Below are 26,427 nucleotides of genomic sequence, written 5' to 3' on the forward strand. Positions count from 1 at the left end.
AACATGTATTTTATATGTTTGTCTCTGTGCTACTAGTCTACTTTAAGGGGGAATGACCTCAATCAGCTGTTGATCAGCTGGCACTGGCTCTAGACTCAAGGCGGAAGCAGGGTGAATCATGCACAGGCGCACTGGAGTTGTTTTTCACAAAAACCGTTTTAAGTGAGGTGGTAGGTATGATATCCCCGTCTTTTGTACAGACCAAAAGCTGGGCAACAGCATCTCTAACTGTCCAAATCCAGATGCTCCTTTTTAATATTGCAGTGGTCGTGCCTGCTGTTTTTGCAGCAAAAGGCACTGATCAGTGGTGAAGATCCCACTTTTCAGATTTTTTTTGTACTTTTTTTATAGTCACGTATATCTACATAGATTATAAATAACCATGGTGCTGGGAAAGGTGAAGAGTTTTACAATAAGCTATGACTGTCCTAATGATAACAATATACCCGTCTATGCCAGCGGAGATTCTGTCTCTGGACGGGTAATTATAGAAGTTACTGGTGAAATCAGGGCGAGATCTCTTGCAATCCATGCGAGGGGACAGGCGAAAGTACGCTGGACAGAATCGAGAAACGCTGGTTCTAATACTGCCTATACTCAGAACTACACTGAAGAAGTAGAGTATTTCAGCCACAAAGACCTTTTAATCGGGCATGATAGAGGTAAGCTTGGAACTGGAACAAATAATCTTTCTGATCTGAGAGTTTGTTTTGTTTAAAGTCTTTGTGCAGCTTACTGTAACCCTACTGTAAAATGTGAGCAATGGAGATCAGATTGTACGACCAATTTAGAAGTGCAATTTTAATGTTATAAAACGTTATTAGTTATTATAAGTATTAAGATAAAGGAGTTAAAATTTCATTTGACATAACTTCATAGATGTAAAAGTTCGGTATCCTGTCACTCACCTTTCACTGCCAATTTGTTTGCCAATGAGTGGTGAGATTTTACATAGGGTGGTTAGCAATGGTTTCAAACAAATTTCGTGACAATATTTTGCCGATTTTCGAAATTGCAGTAATTCTACTGCACCGATTTATAGGGTTTAACTCCTTTCTTCCTGTTCAGGACCGTCATTTTGTAATATGCAAAAGAAATCCAAACGATTGCACTGTTGAATTTCTAGTGACAGTTTCATCCATCCAAGCGTTTTTTTCTTTGCAATTCAGATTTGAAACCAAATGTCTAAATTACAATAGAAAATAAATGCCTGACTGCCCTTTCAATAATTGCAGTAATGTGTGTGCAGTGACTTCCAGACCAAGTCTTTGAATTTACAGTCCAAAAATGTTCGAAAACTCGTTATTTTTAAAAGGAAAAACTTATTCAAATAATTTCTAAATCGATACAATGGGGCCATTTAATCTAAATTTGATGTGCTATGTGGCTTACAGCAACATTATTCGACCCATCACTTAGAGGTGTCATTGACATTAAATTGATTATATATAGATTTCTGCAGTGACATCGCTTGTCTCAATATTATATTTGTAAACTTATATATTTAACAATTGCAAATTTACTGTATATTCAGTAACATTCAAAAAAGGTTAGTTGTTTTCCTAAGTTTCCACCCTTTGTTCAAAGCGGTTCAATCCTGTTTGGGACAAGCATTAGGGGGGAGGGAGGGGGAATGTGAGTCTTCTCTTCGCTCATTGGTTTACACCGTCAGATGGTGAGGATGACTTAATGCTATTTTGCAGAAAAACAATTTGCAACAGCTGCTTTGCACCTTCGTAATATATGTATATTACCAATAAAAATATATTTTTTTCCTTGAAATGACCTTTTTCCACACCGGTGTGTGGGTATAGGTGTAATACCGTATCAATTCAATTTGCAAATCTTCTATGAAATTGCGTTATTTCAATCTACTTTCATGGATACGGAAAAGAATGAGCCCCTGGCATGTTTTTTTTCAGTACATATTTACATCAACCTTAAATATTCCGGAGGAGGATCGATCAGCGGATTAAGAATACAGTTGTGCTTATTTGTCTTAACCTTGCTGAGTGAAAAGGCAGAGATGTTCACTTTATTTCTAGTTTCTTCAAACAGATATTTTTGAGATTCTACAATCTGCACAGTACATCGTGTAAATGATGTGCAGTCGCCATTTATTCATTGCAAAATGGTAGAAATTGTAATACAATGAAGTTTGGCGTGCTGTGTCTTACCAAGTTTTCTGTCGTTTAGCTTGGCTTTGTTGCAATTGCTCCTCCCCGACGTGCCGATTGGTTCCTCTGTTTGTTAGACTGTTGCTAAGGCGCCGTTAACTTTAGATTGGCCAGTGGAGCTGTCTATCACCTATCGTTTGTTCTGCTTCAGTGATCGACTCTTGCAAAAAAAATCTTTTAAGAGTTCATGGTCTTATAAAAAGGGTGGATTTAGTAAAGCAGGGACGTGGCAGGAATGCATCATTATTTAGAACGTGTATAATCGATGTCATTTTATTTCTGAGAACAGTGGCAACGTTAAATCTCCCCTTTTGATGAACATTGTAGTCAATCGTATGTGCGATTCTCAAGCCCTTAAAATAAGAGGCCGAAGCAACAATTTAAGTCCAAATGACAACACAACAATTTTCTTTTTTTAAAAAAATTCTAAAAAATCCTTTTTCTACGTGTGTGCGTTGAGAATGGGTTGCATTTATGGATCGCCTGGTGTGTGTCCAGCCCCTCCCTTCCATTGCTCTTGTTTCCCCCCTCTCTCCCTCCCTCTATGAGCAGACTAGGCTGGGCTGGGCTCTGCTGCTGCTGATGAATACCATGTGGTTGCGGCTGAGCTGGGCTGTTCGCTCCGGTTCAGGCCGGCTCTCTCCGCTGTCTGCCTGCTGCTGATTGACAGCTCACTACTTGTTTACCGCTTCACTGCAAAGCTGAGCGTGCTGAGCTGGCAGAAAAAGGGGAGAGGGAGAAATAGGCAGAACCTCATGGAGGAAAATAAAGTTGCACAAGAAATCGTTACAAATAATGTTGTATTATGTTGCAATTTTTTTAGATTCAACATTATTCTTAAATTTATTTTTAACCATGACAATGCTATGGATAGAAATTGATCTTCAAATTGCACCGTGTAAGGATTTCGAACGTTTCTAGTGATTTAACAGTTTATTTTAGAAAAAAGGCACTAATCCCTATTAAAACATTAGATTTTAATTTCCCTAATTTTATGGGGAGGGTGTTCCAATTTCAGTAGACAGGTGCAGTGTTTTAAATGATGCTGTCGGTGAAGAGACCCCAGCATCAGGTTGCTGTCGTTTGTCAGGAAATCCATGACTTGGCATAGAAATGGGCTCGAGGTAGTTGGACAGTCACGTCATTGCGGAGAATAAAGAAGGTCAGATTGTTTATCCTTAAAATAAAAGCCCCAAAGGCTCAACTGTAGCTGTGCAAGGGTGGAGCAGCTCGGTCTTTGCAGCTTTTGATAGGACCACTTCAAACAACGCTGGTGATCGCCTAGTAACAATCAACCTTAACTGTACCTTCGCCATTTCCTGGAGGAGTAATGTGTTTATTGCTAGGAACCAACAGAAGAAATTGTTAACTGCGTTATTTTAATTTTTTATAGGCAGCAACAAAACCATTACCTTTTGTTCTGCAGTCTCCAACTCGAACTTCAAGTACTGGAGTGTTAGACTTTAAAACAAAATGTTGATCTACATTGAGACTTGGTATACATATGACTTTTCTGCTAACAAATATTATATAATTGACTTTTAATTGCTGCAGCCTATCTATTTCATCATTCAATAAAAAAATTGGCCTTTTTCATTCCAGGAGCACTCTAGTATGCTGCTCAATTGTATCAACAGCTCTCAAACAAGTCTGCCTTGGTAACTGGGAATAATGAACAATAAATGGCAGATTTGCAAACAACACCCACGTAGTCATTGAGAGATACAGCGCAGAAACAGATCCTTCGGTCCAACTCATCCATGCTGACCAGCTATCCTGTATAAATCTAGTCCCATTTGGCCCATATCCCTGTTAAACTCTTCCTATTCATGTACCCATTCAGGTGCCTTTTAAATGTTGTAATCATATCATTCTAAAAGTTTATTTTTAAAAATGGAAGGTTTGGCTATTTGTACAGTTTGTTAAGAGTAGAGCAAGATAGCCTCCACAAAGTGCATGTTGAAGTCTACAAATGTTCCTCTTGTACTGCGCCAGTTACTTGTATTGCGTTAACATCTTGAGTATTAAAGTTGTACAGAAGTTGCATAAGTGTTCTATTCCCCTAAATTGGACCTGTCAAAAACAGACATTGATGTGTTACAAATTAAATTGTTGATACATTGGACACCAGCTCTTATCAATTGGCATGTGTTGGCTGCATGACTCAAAATTATTTGTTTGCTACTCCAGTGTTTTATTTTTTTCAGATGATGATGATTCTGAAGAAGGTCTCACCACTATACCTTCAGGCAAACATGAATACCCATTCAGCTTTGAGCTTCCACAGATGTAAGATTTGCATTTTTCTTGTATCAGTCTGATTCATTGCTCGGAGTACTTTATTTAAATGTGTGTATAATTGTTGGGTTATGTCACAGATCTTCTTATTTGGGATTCCCTGATTGCTTGTTCAAAGCCCATTTTACCTGGATGAGATTGTTCTAAAGAAACTTTTATTGAGCCCATTTCATCATGTTCTTCCACACCAACAGTTCTAATATGTTGCTAACACACAATTTTTTTTTCATGTGTCCATTTCTGGCATATTCTTTCTAGTCACCCCTTTCACGTAATCCTCTCAGCCTAGAAATTCATAGTGTACAGCGTGGAAACAGATTTTGGCCAAACTGACTTGTGCTGTGAGAGAGCTCTTCACAGCCTACTTCCTTTAATTTTTTCAACTCATTTCTCCTCATGTTGACCTAGCTTCCCTTCAAAACATCCACACAACTTGCCTCATCTACTTTCTGTAGTAGTGAGTATTGCGTACTGACTACTGTGCAGATAAACAAGTCTCCTCTGAATTCTCCAGTGCATTTGTTAGTTATTATCTTAGAACATGTATCCTCTTGGCATTTATCCTATCAAAATCTCGTCATCGTAATGATCCCATCAGACATCTCTCCTCCTTTTCCTCTTCCCTTGCTTAGTTACATATTTGAAAGTCTTTGTTGGAGATTTGCAGTAAGATTTCTAAGGTAGTATATTTTGTAATCAAAATTGTTGCAAATAACTAAGCTCTTGCATACCTTGAAAGACTTCTTCAGTAACTCCTGATTGGGACAATGAATCAATATGATTTCTATGAACTTGATTCTTCTGTTTTAAATTTAGTCCTGTACTGTGTTTGGCGGTTCCCTTATGATCCTTTTTCTCTTGCAGACCATTAGCTACCTCTTTTGAAGGCAAATATGGCAGTGTGCGCTATTGGGTGAAGGCTGAACTGCACAGGCCATGGATGCTGGTAATGAAAGTGAAGAAGGAATTTACAGTCTTTGAACACATTGATGTTAACACTCCATTGTTGCTGGTATGTTCTTGAAACCTTTGCAAACTTACCAATGTAAAGTTCTATCGATTTCACTAGAAAGGAACATCCATCATTCAGTATGGGAGGATACAAGACATGATAAGTTCCCAAAAACTGAAAGCAACTAGTTGTGGTAAAACAGAATGATTATTCTCTAGTTGAAACAGGAAAGCTACAATCATTAGAAAGCTTCGGAGAAAAGAATTGTTGTTACAATTTTTGTGAAACAGTTGCAGCTTTAGCAAAGATTAGTTCCTTGTAAGTGATATAGATAATTATTTTAAAAACTTGCAATAAGAAAATGGCTTTTTATCTGTCATTTCCAACAAATGATTTTGACGATATTCAACTAAAGTAGTGCTACAAATCCTTCAAAGAGATTAAACAGTTTCTCTAAGCATGAACATTTTTAAAAAGAAATGCTGCATTTTTGCTAGGTTTTACAAATCCCATCTCCACCATGCCAGTACTTATCCTTTTTTTTTAAACTCCAATTCTGATTAATCTGATGTGAAAATGATGCGATGTGTTAAAATTTTCACCATGATGTTTGGCTCAGATTTTTAAAATGAATTTTGAATTTAAATATGATTTCTCCACCTTACACCCCTCCCCCCCACCCTGACTCGCCCCTTTAAAAAAAACTGATCAGCTAGATTTCAGCATTAAGTGCACAAGTGAGAAATTGTAACATTTTGGTTTATAACATCAGGTATCAATGTTTGAGAACATAGTGAAAGGGAAAGCTCACCAAAGTAAGAATAGGTGATCATCATAACTATGCTGCATCTGGTCATTAACTGCCACACACTAACATTTTCAAGGAGTACATCATTGGATGATGACCAGAACAGAACCTTTAGTCAAACTAATGCATATTCTTAATTGGACTTTAATGAGTATGAATATATTTATGAACATTCCTCTTTAATACTGATGCTGATTTTTCCCTTTTTTATAAATGTTCATAGCACTCTGGGATTTTGACAGTAACGTTTATAACTTTGTAACCTGTTCATAACAAATTGAAACACCACTGGTCAGAAGGGTTTCAATGTTATTAATTATAACTTGTCCATTAAGGGTGGTGGGATGCTGTGCACAAACTGAGACTCAAACTATTCACTCTTGTGAAAATTGATTGATTGATTGATTTTTAAAATGCCTGTAGTAGGATTCCCTGTATAATCATTAATATCATGCACTCGAAAGTGTATAGCAGAGATTTTCAAGGTATTTTGCTATTACATAGCTCCATATCATCCTGAGAGACTGTCTATTCTGAAGGGGAGCAGGGGTGTTCACTGTGCTTTCTGTTCTTTTTGCAGTCACCACAGGCAGGCACAAAAGAGAAAACTCTTTGTTGCTGGTTCTGTTCCTCAGGCCCAATATCCCTAAGTGCCAAAATCGAACGGAAGGGCTACACACCAGGTAAAAATCTGGAGCACTGAAAATTAACTAAATCCTTGGTCTATGCTAAAGTAACTGATTTCAGGCGGGCGGCAGTACTGGTGCTACAACTGATTTCAGTATGTATGGACTGAGACAGAAAAAATCAGCCAAGATTCTCGTTACAAAATTGCTATCCAGTTATCCCTACTTCCAACCACCCTTACTGGAAAGTGCACAGGTACAACATTCTGTTCAGGAGAGGTTTAGGCTTGGCTGCATTTACTCAAACTTATCAAATTGCCTATTGTAATTTATTGCCCTTGCCAGGACTAAGCTCATCGATCTACATGTTTAGGTCACATAACAGTGTATCTGTTGGTGGTCATAGGACCATGTATTGGTACGAGTTGCTGTTTCAGGAAAGGATAGGAGAGATCTGTGCAGTGAAGATTCTTTACAATAATAATTTGATTAATTAGTTTTGTATTCTACAAGTGTCTTTTTCCCCAAATTTTGGCTTATAATTACAATCAGTTCAGTAAAATCAATTTACTTCCCTCTATTTATTAATATATTACTAGAAGGAACAAAATGGCTCCTGATTTCCCAAATTAATGCTGACGTCAGTGCCACACATATTGTCATTTTGAGCAGAAAGTGCCTTTTGCTTCGTAAAACACAAATAGTGTCAATGCAGAGTTGATTAAATAGGTTGGTTGTTTCTGAAATGGGACTTCAAATTGCTACCTTAAATGAGACAAGGATGTTCCAGGTATAGTGCATAATATAATTTACATTTGTGTATGTATGGGTGTGTTCTTCCTGCACAGGTGAATCAATTCACATTTTTGCTGAAATTGAGAATTGTTCTTCCCGTATGGTAGTGCCAAAGGCAGCCATTTACCAAACACAGACTTTCTATGCCAAAGGGAAAATGAAGGAAGTTAAACATCTTGTAGCCAACTTACGAGGAGATTCACTGTCATCTGGAAAAACAGAAAGTTGGAATGGAAAACTACTGAAAATTCCACCAGTGTCACCCTCGATTGTAGACTGCAGCATAATCCGGGTGGAATATGCACTGACGGTAGGTGCTTTTTCGAATTAAAGTTGTGTGCTGGTATTGCAAAATTAGAACACTAAGAAACATTTCATTGGTAACGCCAGTCCTTCAAAGAAGGAGGTTTGCTGGCTATCACTTTTTTTTTCTTTCCTTAGTTTTTCCTCAACTTTAATCACCTTCTCTGTGCCATCCCCAAGCCCACCTCAATACAGTCTTTTTTTTGGTTAAGATGTTTAGTTTGTAGAAACATCTGAGTGAGGTGGGAATCCTTTCCCAGTCAGTTTCCCTGCCTCCGTATAGCCTGATCAAGGCTGGGAAACTGGCTGTCAAGGAAGGCCCATGTATTTGTATGGGAAATTTTAACGGTCTTGATATTTTTCCTAACCTTTTTTTAGGTTTCCAGCTGTAAGGTTGAGGAACGCAAAATTCCCCTTTCCCCAGGTAACGTTTGTCAATGCAGGTGTTTGTAAGATGAAGAGAAAAAAAAATTGAATAAAATGTCTTTTTTTTTAATGTCTGTATGTGTTTCTTTCCCATTTAAAAAATTATTTTCTCCCTTCTCTAGATCACCACGCACTACATCCCGGCCAAGAGGGCGTGAAGGTGACCTGCTCCCAGGCCAATGCCGCTCTGTAACCGGCTGCCAGGAGGTGCGCGGGGTGACTTGCCCTGTTTTTAAAACTGTTAAAACATTTTTTTTTATTCTTATGGGGAAACAGTTAGCTTCCACCTATCCCTCCTCCACTGGCCCGGTTGAGATTGGTAACACAGACTTGGGAATAGTGTCATTTTATATTTTAGACCAATTATCCTTTTTCTTGGAATCTGCCAGTTGAAAATTCAGCTGCATTTTTTAAAAATTATTGGGCTAGTTTATTTGTAACCGTTCTAGGGTATGTGACTGTGATGTTTAATTTTTTTAAAAACAGAACTAACATTTATTCATGTTCTTCTGCAAACATGTATGAGCTTGAGGGTATTGTGGTTTCCTGCAGGGAATTTAGTAGCAACTGCGTCATTAAAAACCACATCACCTGTTGCTGTATAGTCAAATCAAAATTTCTTTTCTAGACACTGGAGCAATTCAGTCTAGTAGTTTAGCTATAAGCCCCACAGTAAAAGTTGGGGAAATTGTGTATCTGTTTCTTTTCCCTCCTATTTTGCAGTTGAGCTCATGCAACATTTTTAGACTTCCTCGATGCATGAAGCATTTATACAAAGGCATATTCTTTTAAAATTTTTGTTTCTTTTATCTATTTGCATTTTGAAGAGAGCACATAAGCCATATAGAGGGTTTAAAAACTGTATCAAGCCAGAGGACAATGTTTGTAATTTGATTTTTTTTTCAGTCTGGGCTGATTTCTTTAGCTGATCTCAGCCAGTTTATTAGTTTAAGTGTCTCAGTGCATCTGGCTGAAAGAAGTACAGTAGCTGGTTTGGGTTGGGGATTGGTGGTGAGGGAAATCAATTGTAGTTATTTCCTGATCACTGTTTGGTAACATGCACAACCATGTTAGGCATGAACACCAATTGGAAACATGATCAGATTTGGTTGTACCCTTTGCCATCGAACAGCCTCAAATTGATTCCAATCTTAGTATCTTAAATGAAGAACAGTGACTTTGGTGAGATGTTGCAGGGTGTCTGTAGACTGTTAGACAATCTGGGTCCCTGGCTGCAATGGAAAGAGAAGAGAATTGAAGGTCAACCTTCGTTTTGAAACTTGTATTCCATTGAGGAATGGCTCAAAATGCGCGCATGCAGCATGATTCTGCAGAAACTTTGCAAGCTGGATGAATTGCAGTCGATAATGGCATCTTTTAAGGGATACCAGTGTATTTCTGAAATACCATTATATTCCTGAATACAATTTTTTTTTGTAGTTTAACTTGTGTCTTTTCAATAATGCAGCATTACAGTAAATTCCTGTGCTTTCTCCCAAAACTTAATGGGTTAATGCACACCATGGTATGTTGTGAAGTTGTGCCAACCGTAAAGTTCATGTTTTGATTCCAGCTCTGTCGAGTTAGGCGATTATTTGCCTGACATTGGCGAAGGCACTACTTTTGGCCTCGATGCTTCCAGGATTTGGGCAATGGTGGTTTTCTTTTACATTTAAAGAGAAAACAAAAATGCTCAGGTTGCCCACTTCAGATTGATATCCAAGAACCATGTTGGAAGTGCATGTGCATGGACATGTAATGGAAACTGGATTAGTTGGACCCCCAATAATGGAATCGCACACTGACCTTCAATATCCTGGTGTTCTTGTGAAAAATACATCAACTGGGGTGAGATGCCAGAGGGCTGTACTGCTAGCATTGGAACCATGCTCCAGCATAAGTTACCACCTTCTGAAGAGAAGGGGTAAAGGGAGTAAATTGGAAACAGACCGATGCAAAAACAAGCATCAGTGATTAAAGCTTCAAACTTTTTTTTTAATTTTAGGTCTACGTGGATATCCCTGGAGCAATGAATTTAACCCTGAATTTACCACTAGTTATTGGTACAATTCCCTTACATCCGTTCGGAAGTCGAACATCTAGTGTAAGCAGCCAGTGTAGCGGGAATTTGAACTGGTTAAGCCTCGCACTGCCTGAAAGGCCCGAAGGTAAGAGTGAGCTCTGGTTTGAAAGAAAGTACAATCAAATATGGAGCAGCTGTCCTTTAATCAACTGGTAGAATGAACATCTGATATAGCATTGAACTGTACAGTCTGAGGTTGGGCCACTAACCTGGAGTTAGCTAACCTGGTTTGTGGCAATACTGTGTAGTTGGCAAAAGGACAGATTTAAAAATAAATCAGCAGGTCTTAGTGCTCCTAAAGCTATCCAGTTGCATCTGTTGGAAGACAGGAACATGTGAAAGTTTGGATTGAATGCAAAAGGGTGCCCATTAATTGAATGATAGGCAGATATCTGCCTTTCATGCCTACGGCAGCCAACAAGGAGCCATTCAGTCAGCTTGTACTTTCTAACTCTCTTAGTCTATGGCATTTTGTAGGTTAAGATTTAAGGGCGTGTCCAAAGCAATTGTTAACATGTCACGTCGGTATCTGCCTGTGCTGCCCTTTCTGGGCAGAGAGTTCCAGATTGCTGTCGTCTTCTGGATGAGAAGCATTCTCCTTGAATCCCCTGTAAACCTCCTAATTCTTACGCTAAATCTATACTGCCTGGTAGAGACCCCTCAACCAAAGGATATGGGACCTTCATATCCACTCTTGTGTTAGATTATGATTATTCTTTAATCTAAGGATGTGGGTGTTGCTAGCCAGGCTAATATTTATGTCCCTTACTAATTGCTGAGAAGGTGCTGGTTAGCTATCTTCTTGAGGGCTGTCTTAGTGCTGTGGTTGGGGGTGGCTGCTGAGGTAGATGGCGTTCTAGGATTTTGACCCTGTACCAGCAAAGGACTGGTGATTGTAGTTCACAGTCAGTATGGTTTGTGAATTGGTGGTGACCTCTAGACCCCTCCATTTTATGCTGTTCAGTTAGTTTCCACGTCTCCTCTGTATTAAAGAAAACAACGCTACCCTAACCAATCTTTCCTCATATCTAAAATTCTCCAGTCCAGCAACACTTACAAAAGGGTCCACTGTACCTTCACTCACGCAATCAGATCTTTATTACAATGCATTGACCAGAACAGCACTCAGTACTCCATAACCTTCCAATTTTTATATTTTATGCCTCTATTAGTAACACTTAGCTGTCGTGACCACATTATCAACCTGTCCAACCACGTTTAGGAATATTTTGGCCCTTTGATCTTGATCTGCCCTGTGATTAAAATTGTAGCTGATTCAGTTGTGGCCCCAGCTCCATATTTTGTCCATCTTCTACAACCCTTGACTCACTCTTGTCTATCAAAATTCTTTCCAAGTTTGCCTTGAATAAACCTGTTTTCACTGCTTTCTGGAGAAGCAAATTCCACAGACTAACAATTGTCTGAGAAAATTTTACCTGTCTTCATCTTAAAAATGGTACATCTCTCATTTTTAGCCCATGCGCCATAGTTTTCATTTCCTCCACAAGAGGAAACATTACTCACTCCTCACCCACACCCCTGTATCCACATTATTGAGCCTTCTCCAATATTCTGTCTTTTAATAGGGTTACTTCTCATTCTTTGAAACTCCACTGTGCGTAGGCCCAACTTGTACAACCTTCTTTAGGATAGAATCTTCATCCCAATAATGCTAAATGAACCTTTCTCAGAACTGTACCCGATGCACATACATCCAGTTTTTTTTTAAAAACAAGGCCTTGTGCCACTGCAAAAAAAAATTCCCTATTTTTATATTCTATTCCCCTACCATTAAGTGCCAATATTTTCATTTTGTTTTCCAAATTGCTTTCTGTATCTGCATATTAACTTATTGTAATTAATGTGCTAAGGCTTTCAGATCTCTCTCCTTTTTAAAAATACTTTTTTTTCCCTCTATATTCTTATGAAGAAGTTCATTTTGGCATTTTCCCACATCACATGTGACCTGTTGGGGTTTTAGATTTGCCCAATTGCGTGATCTGTCTTTCTCCCTTGCCTTTCCCTCTTCCCTTCCCCCACCGCTGCATACATTCTACCTCCTCTTGACGAATTACTTCAAGGCCATTAAAATACAAGAGCAGAATTAGATCATTTGGCCCATTGAGGGTCCCCATTGCACTTTCCAGTGGTTCAATGTCCCCTCACCCTCTCCGTCTCTCCTACCTATTATATCTTAAAAATATTGCAATTTTGTTTTTATATTACCACTTAACTTGCCCTCATTTCAGTTTCTCCCTTTTTATCAGTTGGCCTCTTCTCTTTTTTAAAAGCCTTCCCAATCCTCTGGTTTCCCACCATGCTTCACCATATTATGTGCCTTTTCTTTTGCTTTAATGTTGTTCCTGACTTTACTGAGCAACCATATTGCTTTATCCTCAATTTAACATGTTCCTTCTTCCTTGGGATGAATTTCTGTTGTGCCTCCCTAATTACCCCCAGAAACTCCTGCCGTTGCTGCTCTGCCATCTTCCCTCCTTAGATCCCCCTTCCGATCAACTCTGTACAGCTTCTCCCTTATGTCTTTGCAGCTACTTTTTAAACTCATCTGATTGCAGCTTCTCCCTCTTAGACATCGGGCAAGTTCTATTAGTTTATGGTCACTATCACCAAGGGTTTTTTGTTTCACATTAGGTTCCCTTACCAAGACTGCCTCATTATGTATTACCAAATCCAGAATTACCTTGCCTATTTTCAAGTGGGATCTACCTCAAGCTGCTCCAAAAAGTCGTCATGGAGAAGTTCCAGGAATTCCTTTCCTTGGGATTCATTAGAGACCTGATTTTTCTCAGTCAACCTGCTTACTGAAATCCCCATGATTATTTGCAATAGTGCCTTTCTGTCATGCCCAATCTATCTCCTATTTATTTCCTGACTGCTGCTAGGAGTTTTTAATGGGAATTGTGAAAAGTCCTTTTTAGTTTGTAGTTCCATAATTCTACCCACACAGATTCTATGCCTTCCAACTCTGTGTTGCTTCTTCCTATTGAGTTGGTTTAATTTCTTACTAACAAATCAACCCGTCCCCTCTGCCCATGTGCCTGACCTTTCAATAGGACGTGCATCCATGCATATTTAATTCCCAGACTGATCCCCTTGCAGCCACATCTCTGTGCCCACAACATTAGTACCTGCCAATTTCAGTCTGCACTACAAGCAGGTACTCTGTTTTGTACAGTGTACGAATCTCGCTCTCTTGCTCTGCACTGTCTACTGACCACCTTTCCTGGCTTTCTTATCTAGCTCGGTGTCTTCAACGATGTAGCTATCATACCTCCAGTACTATCATCCACATCATTAGTATAGATTGTAAGTAGTTGTGGCCTCAAAAGTGATCCCAGTGGCACACCACTAGTTACATCTTAATCAATCAAAGATGATCCATTTATCATTCTGTAATGCAGACAGAATAGCTCTCCACAGATGTGACATTTCCTTCTTTTGTATTCTTCTTTTCACAGTTCCACTCTAGAGAATGCACGCTTAGTTTAATTATTCTTTTTCCTTTTTAAACACATGTAGAAGCTCATCTGTTTTTATATTTCTAGCTAGCTCAATCTATTTTTATTTATCTCATTCTGTTTTGGTTCTTAAAATTCACCCAAGTTTCTGACCTACCATTAACCTTTACAAAGTTGTATCTGTGAATATGCAGAGCAAGGTACTGTTCCACTTATAAGAATCCTGCTGCTTATTGTGCATTTCCTTGTATTTGGAAGGGACCAGCAGTATTTCTCAATTCTCTGAATTGATTTTTCGTCAGTCAACCCACCTGCCTAATCCATTGATATTTTCCTGCAGTCTACAACTTTCTATAACTAATCTAAATCTATTATAGTCACTTTCTTAAAAAAAAAACTGACACTTTCCACTTGTCCAACTTAATTCCATAAAACTTGAGTCTAGAACTATGCTCTCTCTATTGTTGGGCTAGCTACATACTGAGATCAATTGAATTCAGGAGATCCTTTTATTTAAGAATTTTACTTCCTCTAAAGTCAGTCATACAGCACAAAAACAAACCGTTCATTCCACGCTAATCAAGTTTCCCAAACTAAACTAGTCCCAATTCCTGCATTTAGCCCATATCCTTCTAAATCTTTCCCGTTCATATATCTGTCCAAATGCTGTTCCATCCCCGCCCCTTTAACTTGTCTGTCACCTCTCCACCTATCTTCTCCTGTATCCATATTTGATCTCTCTTCTCACCCCCCCCCCCCCTCTTCCCCATCCCCCTTTTCTGATGAAGGGTCTAGGCCCAAAACACCAGCTTTTGTGCTCCTAAGATGCTGCTTGGCCTGCTGTGTTCATCCAGTTCCACACTTTGTTACCTGTAATTGTACTTGCATCCACCATTTCCACATACTATCCAGTTTCTGTGTGGAAAATGCCACTCCTCAGGTCCCTTTTTTAAATATTTCTCCTCTCAACTCAAAAATATGCCCTAAGGTTTGAACACCTCCACCCTAGGAAAACTACCTTTGCTGTTCATCTTATCTGTGACCCTCGTGATTTTATAAACATCTACAAGGTGTATAAGGTCACCCTGTATGATGTCATCCCTCAACCTCCTATGGTGCAGTGAAAAAAGCCCCAGCTTATCCAGTCTATCTTTATAACTGAAACCCTCCTGTCCTGGAAACATCTTTGTACATGTTTCCTATACCCTCTCCAAGTTAATTATATCCTTCCTGTATCAACATGACCAGATCTGTACAAGTACTCCAAAAGTGGCCTCACCAGCATGCTGTTCACCCACAGTGTGACATCTTAATTCCCATACTCAGTGGTCAGAACAATGAAGACAAGTGTTCCAAACACCATTCTTGTCTACTTATGATGGAACTTTCAATGAACTGTGTATCTGAACCCCTAGGACTGTCTGTTCTACAGCAATCCCCAGGGCGGTACCAATTTCTGTGTGATTCTTCTGTGCCTTTACACTATTTCCATCTGCACTGATGTTGTGGGTCTTGAGACCCTGTCATTATTACTATTCTATTGTTTTTGCGCCTCTTTGTGATTTGCTGATCTATTTTGTCTTTTTTTTTCCTCTGACCAGGCATCCATAGAGTACTGGTAGTGATGTCAGTGCCCTTTTTGTTTATTCTTTTGTTTTTAACCCCTGTAAACTCATTTGATGATCCTTTCTAGCAATTGATATCCCTCACAATTATACCGACTTCCTTATCAATATTAAGACTCTCCTACCACTTTTTTTATCCCCCTCTTTTCCTTATCTGAAAATTCTATAACCATCAATTCTGGCATTCCTGACCCCTTTTTAGTTGTAGCTCTGGTGTAGCTGTAATATTGGGATTGATTGTGTCAGTTTGTGCTCTCAGCTCATCTGCCTTACTCTCCAGACTTCTTGTATTATACCATATACCATTCAGCACTGCCAGAGTCCCTTGCTCTTATCCCTATATGATGATAAGACACAAGAGCAGAGGTAGGCCATTTAGCCTATCGAATATGCTCCACCTTATCCCATAACACTTGGATTCTCTTCCTGACTACAAATCTGTCTATCTACCATTTCTTTCCTCTACATTGTAACCAGACCTCCTTTATTTACTAGTTTAGTTGCAACTTCACATCCAGTTTTACTTCTCTTTCTGTGAACCTACATTGTCTGGTTCCCATCCACATGCCAAATGACTTAAATCCTTGTGAGTAGCCATTGTGAAAGCCCTTGGAGATATATTTGTCCATGCCCCAATCTGGCTTGTAAGGTTGCATCATTACAGAAACAGTCCCAATACCACAAATTTAAAGCTCTCCCTCCAGCTCCATCTCTCCAGTGATGGGTTTTTTTAATTGACTTTTTTTCTTTTGTTTTTTTTGAGGTCTTATTTTCCTGTCTGTCTCCCAGATCGCTAACCTGTATATTCAGAACCAGCTCCATCTTTTTTTTTTTCTGTGGTTGGTGCTAAGTTTGGAACAAGACCTCTGGCTTTCTCATCAAAGACCTGTGGCCAGACTGTGATATCAATGACACTGGCACGAAGGACTAACATCTAACAACCACAGAAGCAGCTTTCTGTTCCTCTCCCTGTCTTGTCTTCTGCCACTATTGCTCTCTGCTCTTCCTGCCCCTCCCTGTGTGGCTGAGCCACTCGTGGTGCAATGGACATGGCTCTCACTGCACTTTGAGGACCCATGTCAGTCAAGTAATCACATGGCAGGTGGAGTTCAGCACAATGAGGACATGCAGTTTTGTTGTAAGAATCAAAAGGCAAACTCCAGTGGAGAGAGACATCAAAACAGTGCAGCACAGTGGAATATGAGCATTCTTGTGTCTGAAACACACAAGATAGCATCCAGGTGCATCAGGGAATTGAGGCGAATGGGAATTGTCATCCTTATTGCTAAAAGGTTGGAAAAGAGGTTAAAAACAGGGATATCTTGTTACCACTGTGCAGGGTGTTGGTGAGGCTATATCTGGAGTTCTGTGTACAGTTTTGGTCACTGTAATTTTTAAAAAACTATGTGGGCTTTGGAGGCAATTCAAGAATACATTCAGAAGACTGATTGCTGGACTGAAGGGGTTAATTCATCAAAATGGCTAAAGCGGTTAAGGTTTACACAAAAGACTGAGGGGTGATTGTATTGAAAAGTACAAGGTTCTGAGGGGACTTGACATGGTAGATGTTGAGAAGCTGTTTCCACTAGTGAGAGGATCTGGAACTGGGAACACAGTTACAGAATAAAGGGCATTCCTTTAAAACAGTTGTGAAGGCATTTCTTCTAAGAGTAGTGACTATCTGGAATTCTGTACAGACAGAGTTGTGGAGGCTGGTATTTGAAGAGGTGATGAATAGATTGTTTTTGATCTAGAGGGGTACGAGAAGCTGATACGAAAAAAGGAATTGAATCTTGGGGCATATCAGCCATGATTTTATAAAATGGTGAGGCAGACTTGATGGGCTGAATGGCCTGCTCCTATGTTCAAATAATATTCATTATAAGCTCACTGACTCCCACAACAACTTGATGACACTTCCTCATGCTCTGGCTCCTGTAAGGACTGTACTCCATTCTTCCATTCTCTTGTTTTTATGACATCCGTTCTGATGTGTTGTGACTGACATTGGACGAGTGCACTGTTTCCTTTTACTGGTCCTGCTGATGTGGCCAATTTGTCGGTCTGATTTGTGTCAACCTCCATATGAAGAACAAGTCAGTCAGGTTTCTGTACTTGGTGATAAATAACTGGCTTACTACCAAAAACAAAAATGAAAAGTTATTTTTATGCAAACAATTTAATTATGCAAATAAATATGGCCGACCTTTTCTAAAACAAAATCATGTGGGTGAGGTGAAACAAAAAGGAAAACTCTATAGAGTGCTAACTTCAAACGTCTTTGGTCAAATAATAATGATATTCATGGACAGAAGGATAAGTCATTGTCTCAAGTGGTGTTTTGAATACAAAGTTTTCTGCACAGGCAGGATGATGGCCCTGGGGTATCTTACTTTAGACATTGTAGTTTACTGAACTCCCTTTGCTTCAGAGAGCGGAGCAGATTCCAACATTGTGGTTGTCGAAGGTGTAACATTTCCCTTTCACTACCTCCCTCTTCACTGTCAAAGACTCCAAACACCCCTTCTAGCTGGAGCAGCATTTTACTTGCCCCTTCTTCATTCAAGTCTACTATATCCACTGTTCGCAATTTGGTCTCCTTTATATTGGCGAGACCAGACGTAGAGAAGATAACTGTTTGGCAGAAAATTTCTGCTGTCCACAGGAATTACACTGACTTTCCAGTTTTTTGTTGTTTCAATAAACCAAGTTGCTCGCATGTTGACATTTCCATCCTGGACCTGCTGCAGTATTTCATTGCAAGCTCAAGGAATAACACCACCCCATTTTCCACTTTGGCACTTGATAGCTTTCAGGACTGAATGTTGAATTCAGCAATGTAGGAGGATGACCTTTGTCCTTTTACAATTTTTCTCCTCCCTTCCCCTTCCATGTCTTGCTAGCTTTGCATTCAGAAGAACGAACTATTTTCCTCCTTTACACACATCTTTTATACCCAATTGGCATCTCAATCACTCCTTTGCCATCAGTAGTGCTCCCTTTTGTTCTGGGCACATGTGCCAACTGCTCCATTCGCTTGTCCTTCATGCCTTAAAGAAATGCCAAGAACTCCCACATAGCACAAGATGGATTAATAGTTTATTGGTATCGACTGTGTATGCCATCACGTGAAGAGTCCTGTCTTGGGCAGTATGCCTGTGAGTAGCCAATAATTGTGGAACTGTATACCAGCAAGGGGCAATGCCTTAAGGAGAAGAGGATCAAAAAATAGAACGACAATCAAAAATGGAATGATGATATGTTTTAATATGTTCCTGCACACAAAGTAGGGAGCTAGAATTATGTGCAATTTTTCCATTGCATTTGATTGAACTAACTTCAATTAATAATGCATTGTTATATTTTAATTTTAGCTCCACCCAGCTATGCAGAAATTGTGTCTGAGCAGCAGCGACGAAATAACCTGGCAACCACAGCAGTACGGGATGAATTAGAAAGAGTGTTTGAAGGACCATTGTTTGCCTACATCCAGGAATTTAGGTACCAGCCTCCACCCGTGTATTCAGAGGTAAGAGTCTTTCAGGTTCTCTGACTGGCAATCGTTCAGAGTTTGAGTGTAGAGAACTAACATCGTAGAAAATCTTGATTGAGGCATATGAAGTTAGGGCAGATGGAAAGCTGAACCACCACCAACCCAGACTTATTCCTGACTGAAATCTGGGGCCTCTAAAAAGACACACAACTAAAAATACATCACTGACATTCTGGACACCAAATCCCAGAATCTGTGTACACTTGATGCAATTGACAGCAGGAATGCAATTGGTTGTCCTTTCCTTTGAAGTAATCCAGTTGGAGAGGGACTGGTTAGCATAGTTGGCTGAGCAGCTGGCTTATCTCTGGTTCAGTCACCACACTGACTGAGGCTATCATAAAGGTCCTGCCTTCTCAGCCTTGCCTCTCACCCTGAGGTGTTGTGACTCTCAGGTTAACCCATGACCAATTGTGTCTCAGTAATGAAGAGAGCAGCCCTGTGGTCCTCTGAGATTATAGCAGCTCCACTGCTTAGTTGGAGTAGTTCTTTCAAAAAGCAAGTCATGAAAAAAACTAAATGTGTAATGATCAAATTCTCTCTACAATGGACATGTTAGATTCTTACTGTTGTGTGTTGGGCAGTTTTACAAAGAGAATTTTGCAGATTCAAAACCATCCTGCATATCTATCAAATGCATGTTTAAAAACAAGCCCTAAAAATGAAATGATGTCGATTTTTAGTGCAAACAAAGAAATTTTGCTTGTAAATGACCAATGGTCATGTTTACGTTGTAGAAATTTAGAATCCTACACCAAAGAAGAAGGTTTTTCTGCCCATTGTGCCTGTGCTGGTTTTTTAGAAGAGTTTATTACTCATTGCTGGCACCACTAGTTGAGACATAGAGTAGAGGTCAAACCTGATCTGCATGATTTGGTAGAATTGTGTTTATAATAAGTACAAATAAAGTCACTAAGTAATCACAGCCACATGTTGGCAAGTGAATGTCCTGCCTGCTGAGAGCATTTGTGCACCGGAAATCTCTCTGTACTTGCTCCTCTCTCTGAATTTTTTTTAATATTTTATTTTCCAGATTGACCCTAATCCAGATCAGGCAAATCAGAATCGAGAAGTGAACCCCTGTTGTTCCTCTCGCTGAGTGGATTTGTGCGGCTTTCAAGCCTTGTCTTTATATGATGGTTTCAAAATGCATTACTGCACTGTTGAAGACGGAAAACTCAACGCAAAGAGAAACTCTGTGATGTTTTATAACAGTGGCTAGACAGACACAACCTGTGCTAATAAAACCGAAAATCTGTGGCCTGTGACTAAAAGCTGCTGAAGATGCTGAAGGAAATCGTAACTCTTTCACATGGCATATGCAAGAAGCAGCTGAAATGGACAATGGCTACAGTCTGTCATGACATTCTTACCATTCTCCTGGGGTTCTCAAACTTCACAGAAATTTGCACATATTATTCAGTGCTTGTGTTGCGCTTCATATTCCATTCAGTCTTGATAATGGCTGTTTTGTTTTTGTTTTTGGTTGTGGTGAATTGCAGGCTGCAGACTTCAAGTTAAGTTTTATTTTGGTCTGGGTCTGCACAGTTTAAAGATCAAGTCAGCAGTGTACAAAACTGACATTGCACTGATGTTATGTAGCCTGGACTGTGCCTGCTTTGCACGTGCTCAGTATTGTCTTCTCGGACAGGCCTTGCAACACCAACCTACTTGTGGCTTCTTTTAAAACATCAAATGCCTTCAAGCCAATATTTGTTGCTGTTTGTTCTTTTGCAGCCTATTGTAGTAGAGTAGCAACTGATCAAAGACCTGGAATAAGGCTACAGAGAAGATTCTAGGTTAATTTTTGTATTGACGGGAGACTGTATTTTGTTGTTACTCCTATTTGTTGCATTTCTACTATATACAGAGTAGTTTTGTGTTTCAGACTGCCTAAAACACTCAAATCTCAGGTGAATTTGTCACTTGCCAAATTGTAGGTATTTTCTTTTTTTTAAAATGTGTTTTGATTAAATTGCACTGTTACACTTACACTAAGGGACATTGCAAAATATGGATGGATTTTTGAATTCCTTTTTCTCTCCTCATAGTGCACTTGACCATAATATTTCCTCTCAACAATGAAGCATTACTTTATAACCCTTCTGTATTTTGTTCCCCTGTTCCCATTTAAGTGGGCCAAGATTTTGGTGAACCTGTTTGTACAAAGAAATCTAGTCAATTCTGGATAATATAGAAGTCTGAAGGACCTAAACACTTTGTTTAGTATTAGATGCTACTTTGTTTCACCAAGGTTGAAACTTTTAGAAGCAGTAATGGGCATTTCTGTTGCAAAAGAAAGTCATAATCTTCCGGTTCGATCAGTTGCAGGATTGAGTACAAGTGGTCTTATTCCGCGAGTGGCCTTTTTGTAAAGAATTCAAACACAACTGACTATTGCTATTCTGTATTGATGCAAGTGCAGCACAAACATGGGATAGATGTGGGAAAGGTTTGACTGTGATATTTCTGCTGTGTATTGTTCTGCTACGTTGTGCAGGGAGGGCATTGAGGGTCACAACATTTGCGAGCTCCCCGATTTTACAAATTACTTTTGGGGTAGTTGGCATTATAGGGCATTTGATGTTTCCATTTGGGCAAACTTAATTTCTTTTTTTTCAAAACTAGGGATCAACAATTGCTTATGCCTACAACAGGTATGTAACCTGATTCCATACAAGAAAAGTTACAAAAAAATTGTAAGGGATGGATCAATATTACTCTGCACCTGTCAGTGGCCAACGATGGCAGGCCATTACTAATATTGTTCAGTTTTCTTTGCTTTTAAGACCTCGGGTACAGTTGATCACATGGAGTTTGTGATACTTCAGGTCTGGATGTATTTGCTGAAACTGAATTGGTGTGAGAATGCTCATTTTTAAATATATATTCCTTTTTAAATATATATTTCGTAGATATTGATCAATCCCTAAGGTAAGAAAAAAAGGACTTTGTAGTCCAGTATTCGATTTAGATTCCTGATGAAACAATTAGGAATAAATATTTTAAAATCCAAAATGTTCTAGAAACCAAGTGCAATATTTAATGTTTTTGTAAGGGTTTTTTCCTTGACCATGTACAGACCTTTTTTTTTGTTTTTGTTTTGTGCTGTAATTATCTTTGTAGATTTTGTTAAGGAGTCATGTCCTGGATGGTTTCATTTTTTTGTTTAGCTGTTCGTGTACAATAAAAATGTTTTACTATTGAAATTTTGCACTTGCTTTCTGTTTCTACTTTTCAAGCACCGTATTGTTAAGCTGTCTAAATGTCTCAGTTTCCAAAGGCTCAGCCCAAGGAGTTTCCTGTAAGGGTATAACAAACGGTCTGTTGTTGATCCAGCACTCCAGAAGAAAAGGAAGAATAGATTTGGGTTATTGCTGTTTGGCACCCCCTACTGGAAACTGGATGTACATGAATGGTAATAAAATGTGAGGCTGGATGAACACAGCAGGCCAAGCAGCATCTCAGGAGCACAAAAGCTTATCCAGCCTCACATTTTATTATCTTGGAATCTCCAGCATCTGCAGTTCCCATTATCTCTGGTACATGAATGGTAATTGCTTGATGGAGTTTAATTGTGGAGATGGCCCCTCTGTGCAGATCACCTCCTGACACTCACGTTTTTTCAAGGTTCACCTTGAAAACTTCTCAGAAGGCTAAAGAGCCACAAGGCTACCAAAGAATGGAAATTCAGCATTGTAATAATTTCTTCTGCAAGTAGAATTTTGCTGCTTTGATCTGCCATCATAGAGTCATACAGATGTATCGCGCAGAAACAGATCTTTCACTCCTCCAATTTGTCCATGCCAACCAAATATCCTAAATCTAGCCAGTCCCATTTGCCAGCATTTGGCACATAACCCCGCCCCCCCCCAACCCTTTCCTATTCATATACCCATCTAGATGCCTTTTGGAATGTTGTAATTGTACCAGCCTCCACCACTTCCTCTGACAGCTCGTCTGATACACACACCACCCTCTCTGAAAACGTTGACCCTCAGGTCCCTTTTTAAATCGCTTTCTTTCCACCCCCGCCCCCCCTTCCACCTTAGGTTTGGATACCCCTACCCCTATATAAATGACAAAACAAGGTGGTCCCAGCACTGGTCCTTGCAGCACACTGCTGGTCCTAGGTCTCCGGTCTGAAAAGCTACCCTCCACAACCACCACCCTCTCTCCTCCATTTGAGCCACTTTTGTATCCAAATTGCCAGCTTTCCCTGCATTCTATGGGATCTAACCTTGTTAACCAGGCATGCAGAACCTTGTAGAATGCCTTACTGAAGTTCTTATAGATCACATCCATTGCCTTGCCCTCATCAATCCTGTTGATCATTTCAAAAAACTCTCAAATCATTGAGACACTATTTCCCATGCACCCAAACCCATGTTGACTGTCCCTTATCAGTCCTTACCTTTTTAAATCCATGCAAATCCTGTCCCTCAGGATTCCTTCTGGGAACTATAGACCACTTGCCCACCACCAATGTCAGGTCACCGGTCTATAGTTCCCTGGCTTTTCCTTATTACTGTTCTTGAAGTTGACTAATGTAGTACCACTATTTCAGTCTTCCAGCACCCCACTTGTAGCTATCAAATGTGCAAATAACTCAGCAAGAGGATCAGAATCATTTTTCTAAGCTTTCCACAAAGTCCTGGGACGTGCCTGATCAGGCCTTGGGGATTTATCCAATTTTATGCATTTTAAGATTTCTAGTACCTTCTCCTCTGTGAATTGATTCTTTTCATGACATCACGGTTCATTTCCTCACATTCTCTACCTTCCATATCCTCCTCCACAGTAAACACTGATGCAAAATACGTGTTTAGTATCTGCCCCCCCCCCCCATCTCCTGCTGTTCCACACATAGGATTAGATGGGGGAGGGGTGAGGTAGGGATGAGGTAAACAGGAGGGAGGAGAGGTGGAGGGGTAGGGTGTATTATGGGAGTGGACAGTTGAGGAGGGAGAGGTGTGCTGTCTGGCTGTGGGTGGGCAGGAGGACCCAGGAGTAACCCTGGGGACCATATGTTGATTGGAGAGTGAGAAAAATCTGCAGTGGAGGCAAAAGGTGCAGGGAAGTACAGGCAGGCCACTGTCCTTTTGTCAATGGAATCCAGGGCAGCATTTTAGGAGTCATCCAGAGCAGAGATGTCCTGAAGAAGAGTAAAACCCGAAACGTTGACTATTCCTTTCCTCCAAACCTGCCTGGCCTGCTGTGTCCTTCCAGCCTCCTGTTTGTCTACCTTTTATTCCCCACACCTACCAGCCTTGCTTTTCACCCTAACAGGAGCATCATGTGTCTGGTCTCTCGTTATCACATTTTTGACAGCTTTCCATTTTCCAACCATCACTTTACCCATGACCATATGGCCCCCAGTCAATTTTTGAAAGCTCTTGCTTAATCCCATCAAAACTGGTCTTCCCCTAGTTTAGAACTTTAACTTTTAGGTTTGACTATCCTTTTCCATCAATACAGGGTGTGGGGCGGGACAGTGGCTCAGTGGTTAGCGCTGCTGCCTCACAGTGCTGGAGACCTGGGTTTGATTCCAGCCTTGGGTGACTGTCTGTTTGCTCATTCTCCCCATGTCTGTGTGGGTTTCCTCCTGAGTACTCCAGTTTCCTTCCACAGTCCAAAGATGTGCAGTCTAGGTGGATTGGCCATGCTACAGTGCCCAGGGATATTAGGTTAGGTGTGTTAGATATGGGAAATGCAGGGTTAGGGGAAACGGGTCTGGGGTGGGATGCTCCTTGGAGCAGTGTGGACTTGTTGGGCCAAATGACCTGTTTCCACACTGTAGGGATTGTATGATACTTCAAAATTAATAGAATTATAGTCACTGGCCCCAAAGTGGCCCCACTGACACCTCAGGCAGCTGCCCTGACTCATTTCCCAAGAGTAGGTCAAGTTTTGCACCTTCTTTATTAGGTACATCCACGTACTGACTCAGGAAATTTTCTTGTGCTCACCTAAATTCCTCTCCACCCAAGCCCTTGACACTGTTTGTCTGGATAGCATGGAAAACAATGCTTTTCACTGCATCTTGGTACAGGTGACAACAATAAATTGAATCTTAACCCCCGGTCTGCACCCTATCCTCACCATTCCCCGTCCCTCACTCACCACTGATCACTTCCCCTGCCCAGGGGCCAGGTGGATATGTCTCCAGGATACAGGCACAGCCCCTCCACCTTAATTGAGTCCCAAAACTATCAGTACATGCCATGAACAGTCTGTGCTGTCCTTCTTCAATTTAAAAAAAAGTAGATGAAAGACTTTGTATTTGGTTGCTCTGTAATGGGTTATCTATTCACAATCAAAACAAAATAGATAAACTGCCTTGTCTCATTCCACCAAAATCCAATCCAGCTGTTCCAGGTTGTGCAGAAGAAAAGCCAAGATAAACAACGCTGACCTATTTTCTGTGAAGTGAGAATAGCAATGTTCTTCCTGTGCAGCTAGACTAGAAATAGTGATTTTAATACTTTTATTCTTTTTTATGTATACTCTGCCATCCTCCTTTTCACCCTTTTATTAATTTTGTCAGTACTGGAAATACAAATGCTTTTTGTCTGGTTGTGAAGAACAGAATTCTATTTTGATTGTTTGTCCCTCCACAAATGCTTTTGGACTGAGTTTCTCCAACACTGTCTTCATTTCAGATCTCCAGCATCTGCAGTATTTTTTTTTCTGTAGTTGGCTGAAATTCTAACTGAGATAACATTTCACTTTATGTTATGTTCATTTTAATCATAAATTAAGCACATCAAGAACATGTGAAAATATATATTCTAGCTGCTTGGTTTTCAATTTAATATTCATTTTCACATTGAATGGCCTCCAGGTAATGCAGGAAGATGCATCAATTGAAGGCAGATCTGACATCCATAGTGTCAGCAACAACAGAATTGCCTTCCATCACAACCTCTAACCTTGTGGATTATAATTTTCTGTATTCCTTCATTGCTCATCTGGATTGATGTGAATTCTGTTTCAATGAGACATGTAGCTGAAATGAGGAGATAGCATTGGGTGTATCTGAAAATGAGCGGGCAAACTAGAGGGCCTTGAAGACAAGGCTGCATGTCAAACAACAAAAACAGGACGCCATAGATGAGTATATGTAATACAGATGAATATCTGTAAAAAAGTCTACTACCATAGCTGGTCCTCAATGATGGTGAGCAATTAACTAACAGGAGGAAGAGTTCCACTGACAAACCCACGTTCAATAATGACAGAACCTTCTTTGAGTAGTAAAAAACCTGGTTGGAGATGGTTCCAAAAGCTTCAGCTTTAAAT

The 26,427-nt window shown here is 39.9% G+C and overlaps 1 protein-coding gene across 3 annotated transcripts; it reads left to right on the plus strand.

Annotated features, from left to right (window-relative positions):
- Nucleotides 1-124: 124 nt before the first annotated feature.
- Nucleotides 125-22,338, plus strand: LOC125450082 (arrestin domain-containing protein 3). Of its 3 annotated transcripts, none has more exons than XM_048526066.2 (8): nt 125-662; nt 4,385-4,466; nt 5,340-5,487; nt 6,816-6,918; nt 7,710-7,966; nt 8,338-8,383; nt 8,508-8,592; nt 10,391-10,505. In XM_048526066.2, exons 1-7 carry the CDS (start codon nt 383-385, stop codon nt 8,576-8,578), a joined length of 987 nt encoding a protein of 328 aa, XP_048382023.1. In that variant the 5' UTR covers nt 125-382; the 3' UTR covers nt 8,579-8,592; nt 10,391-10,505. The 3 variants fall into 3 exon arrangements, with proteins under 3 accessions (XP_048382023.1, XP_048382013.1, XP_048382026.1); XM_048526056.2 differs by lacking the exons at nt 8,338-8,383; nt 8,508-8,592 and adding exons at nt 18,947-19,101; nt 20,159-22,338 and having other exon boundaries at nt 129-662; nt 10,391-10,553; XM_048526069.1 differs by lacking the exons at nt 125-662; nt 4,385-4,466; nt 6,816-6,918; nt 8,338-8,383; nt 8,508-8,592 and adding exons at nt 18,947-19,101; nt 20,159-22,338 and having other exon boundaries at nt 5,375-5,487; nt 10,391-10,553.
- The last annotated feature ends 4,089 nt before the right edge of the window (nt 22,339-26,427 follow it).

The sequence above is a fragment of the Stegostoma tigrinum genome, chromosome 3 (assembly GCF_030684315.1).
Source record: "Stegostoma tigrinum isolate sSteTig4 chromosome 3, sSteTig4.hap1, whole genome shotgun sequence".
NCBI lineage: Eukaryota > Metazoa > Chordata > Chondrichthyes > Orectolobiformes > Stegostomatidae > Stegostoma > Stegostoma tigrinum.

Excerpts from the sequence above, each read along its gene's own strand:
- LOC125450082 (XM_048526056.2), top strand. The coding sequence starts at position 383 with ATGGTGCTGGGAAAGGTGAAGAGTTTTACAATAAGCTATGACTGTCCT. Across the intron at positions 663-4,384 it reads TTTAATCGGGCATGATAGAG|ATGATGATGATTCTGAAGAA; the intron begins GTAAGCTTGGAA and ends TATTTTTTTCAG. Across the intron at positions 4,467-5,339 it reads AGCTTTGAGCTTCCACAGAT|ACCATTAGCTACCTCTTTTG; the intron begins GTAAGATTTGCA and ends TTTCTCTTGCAG.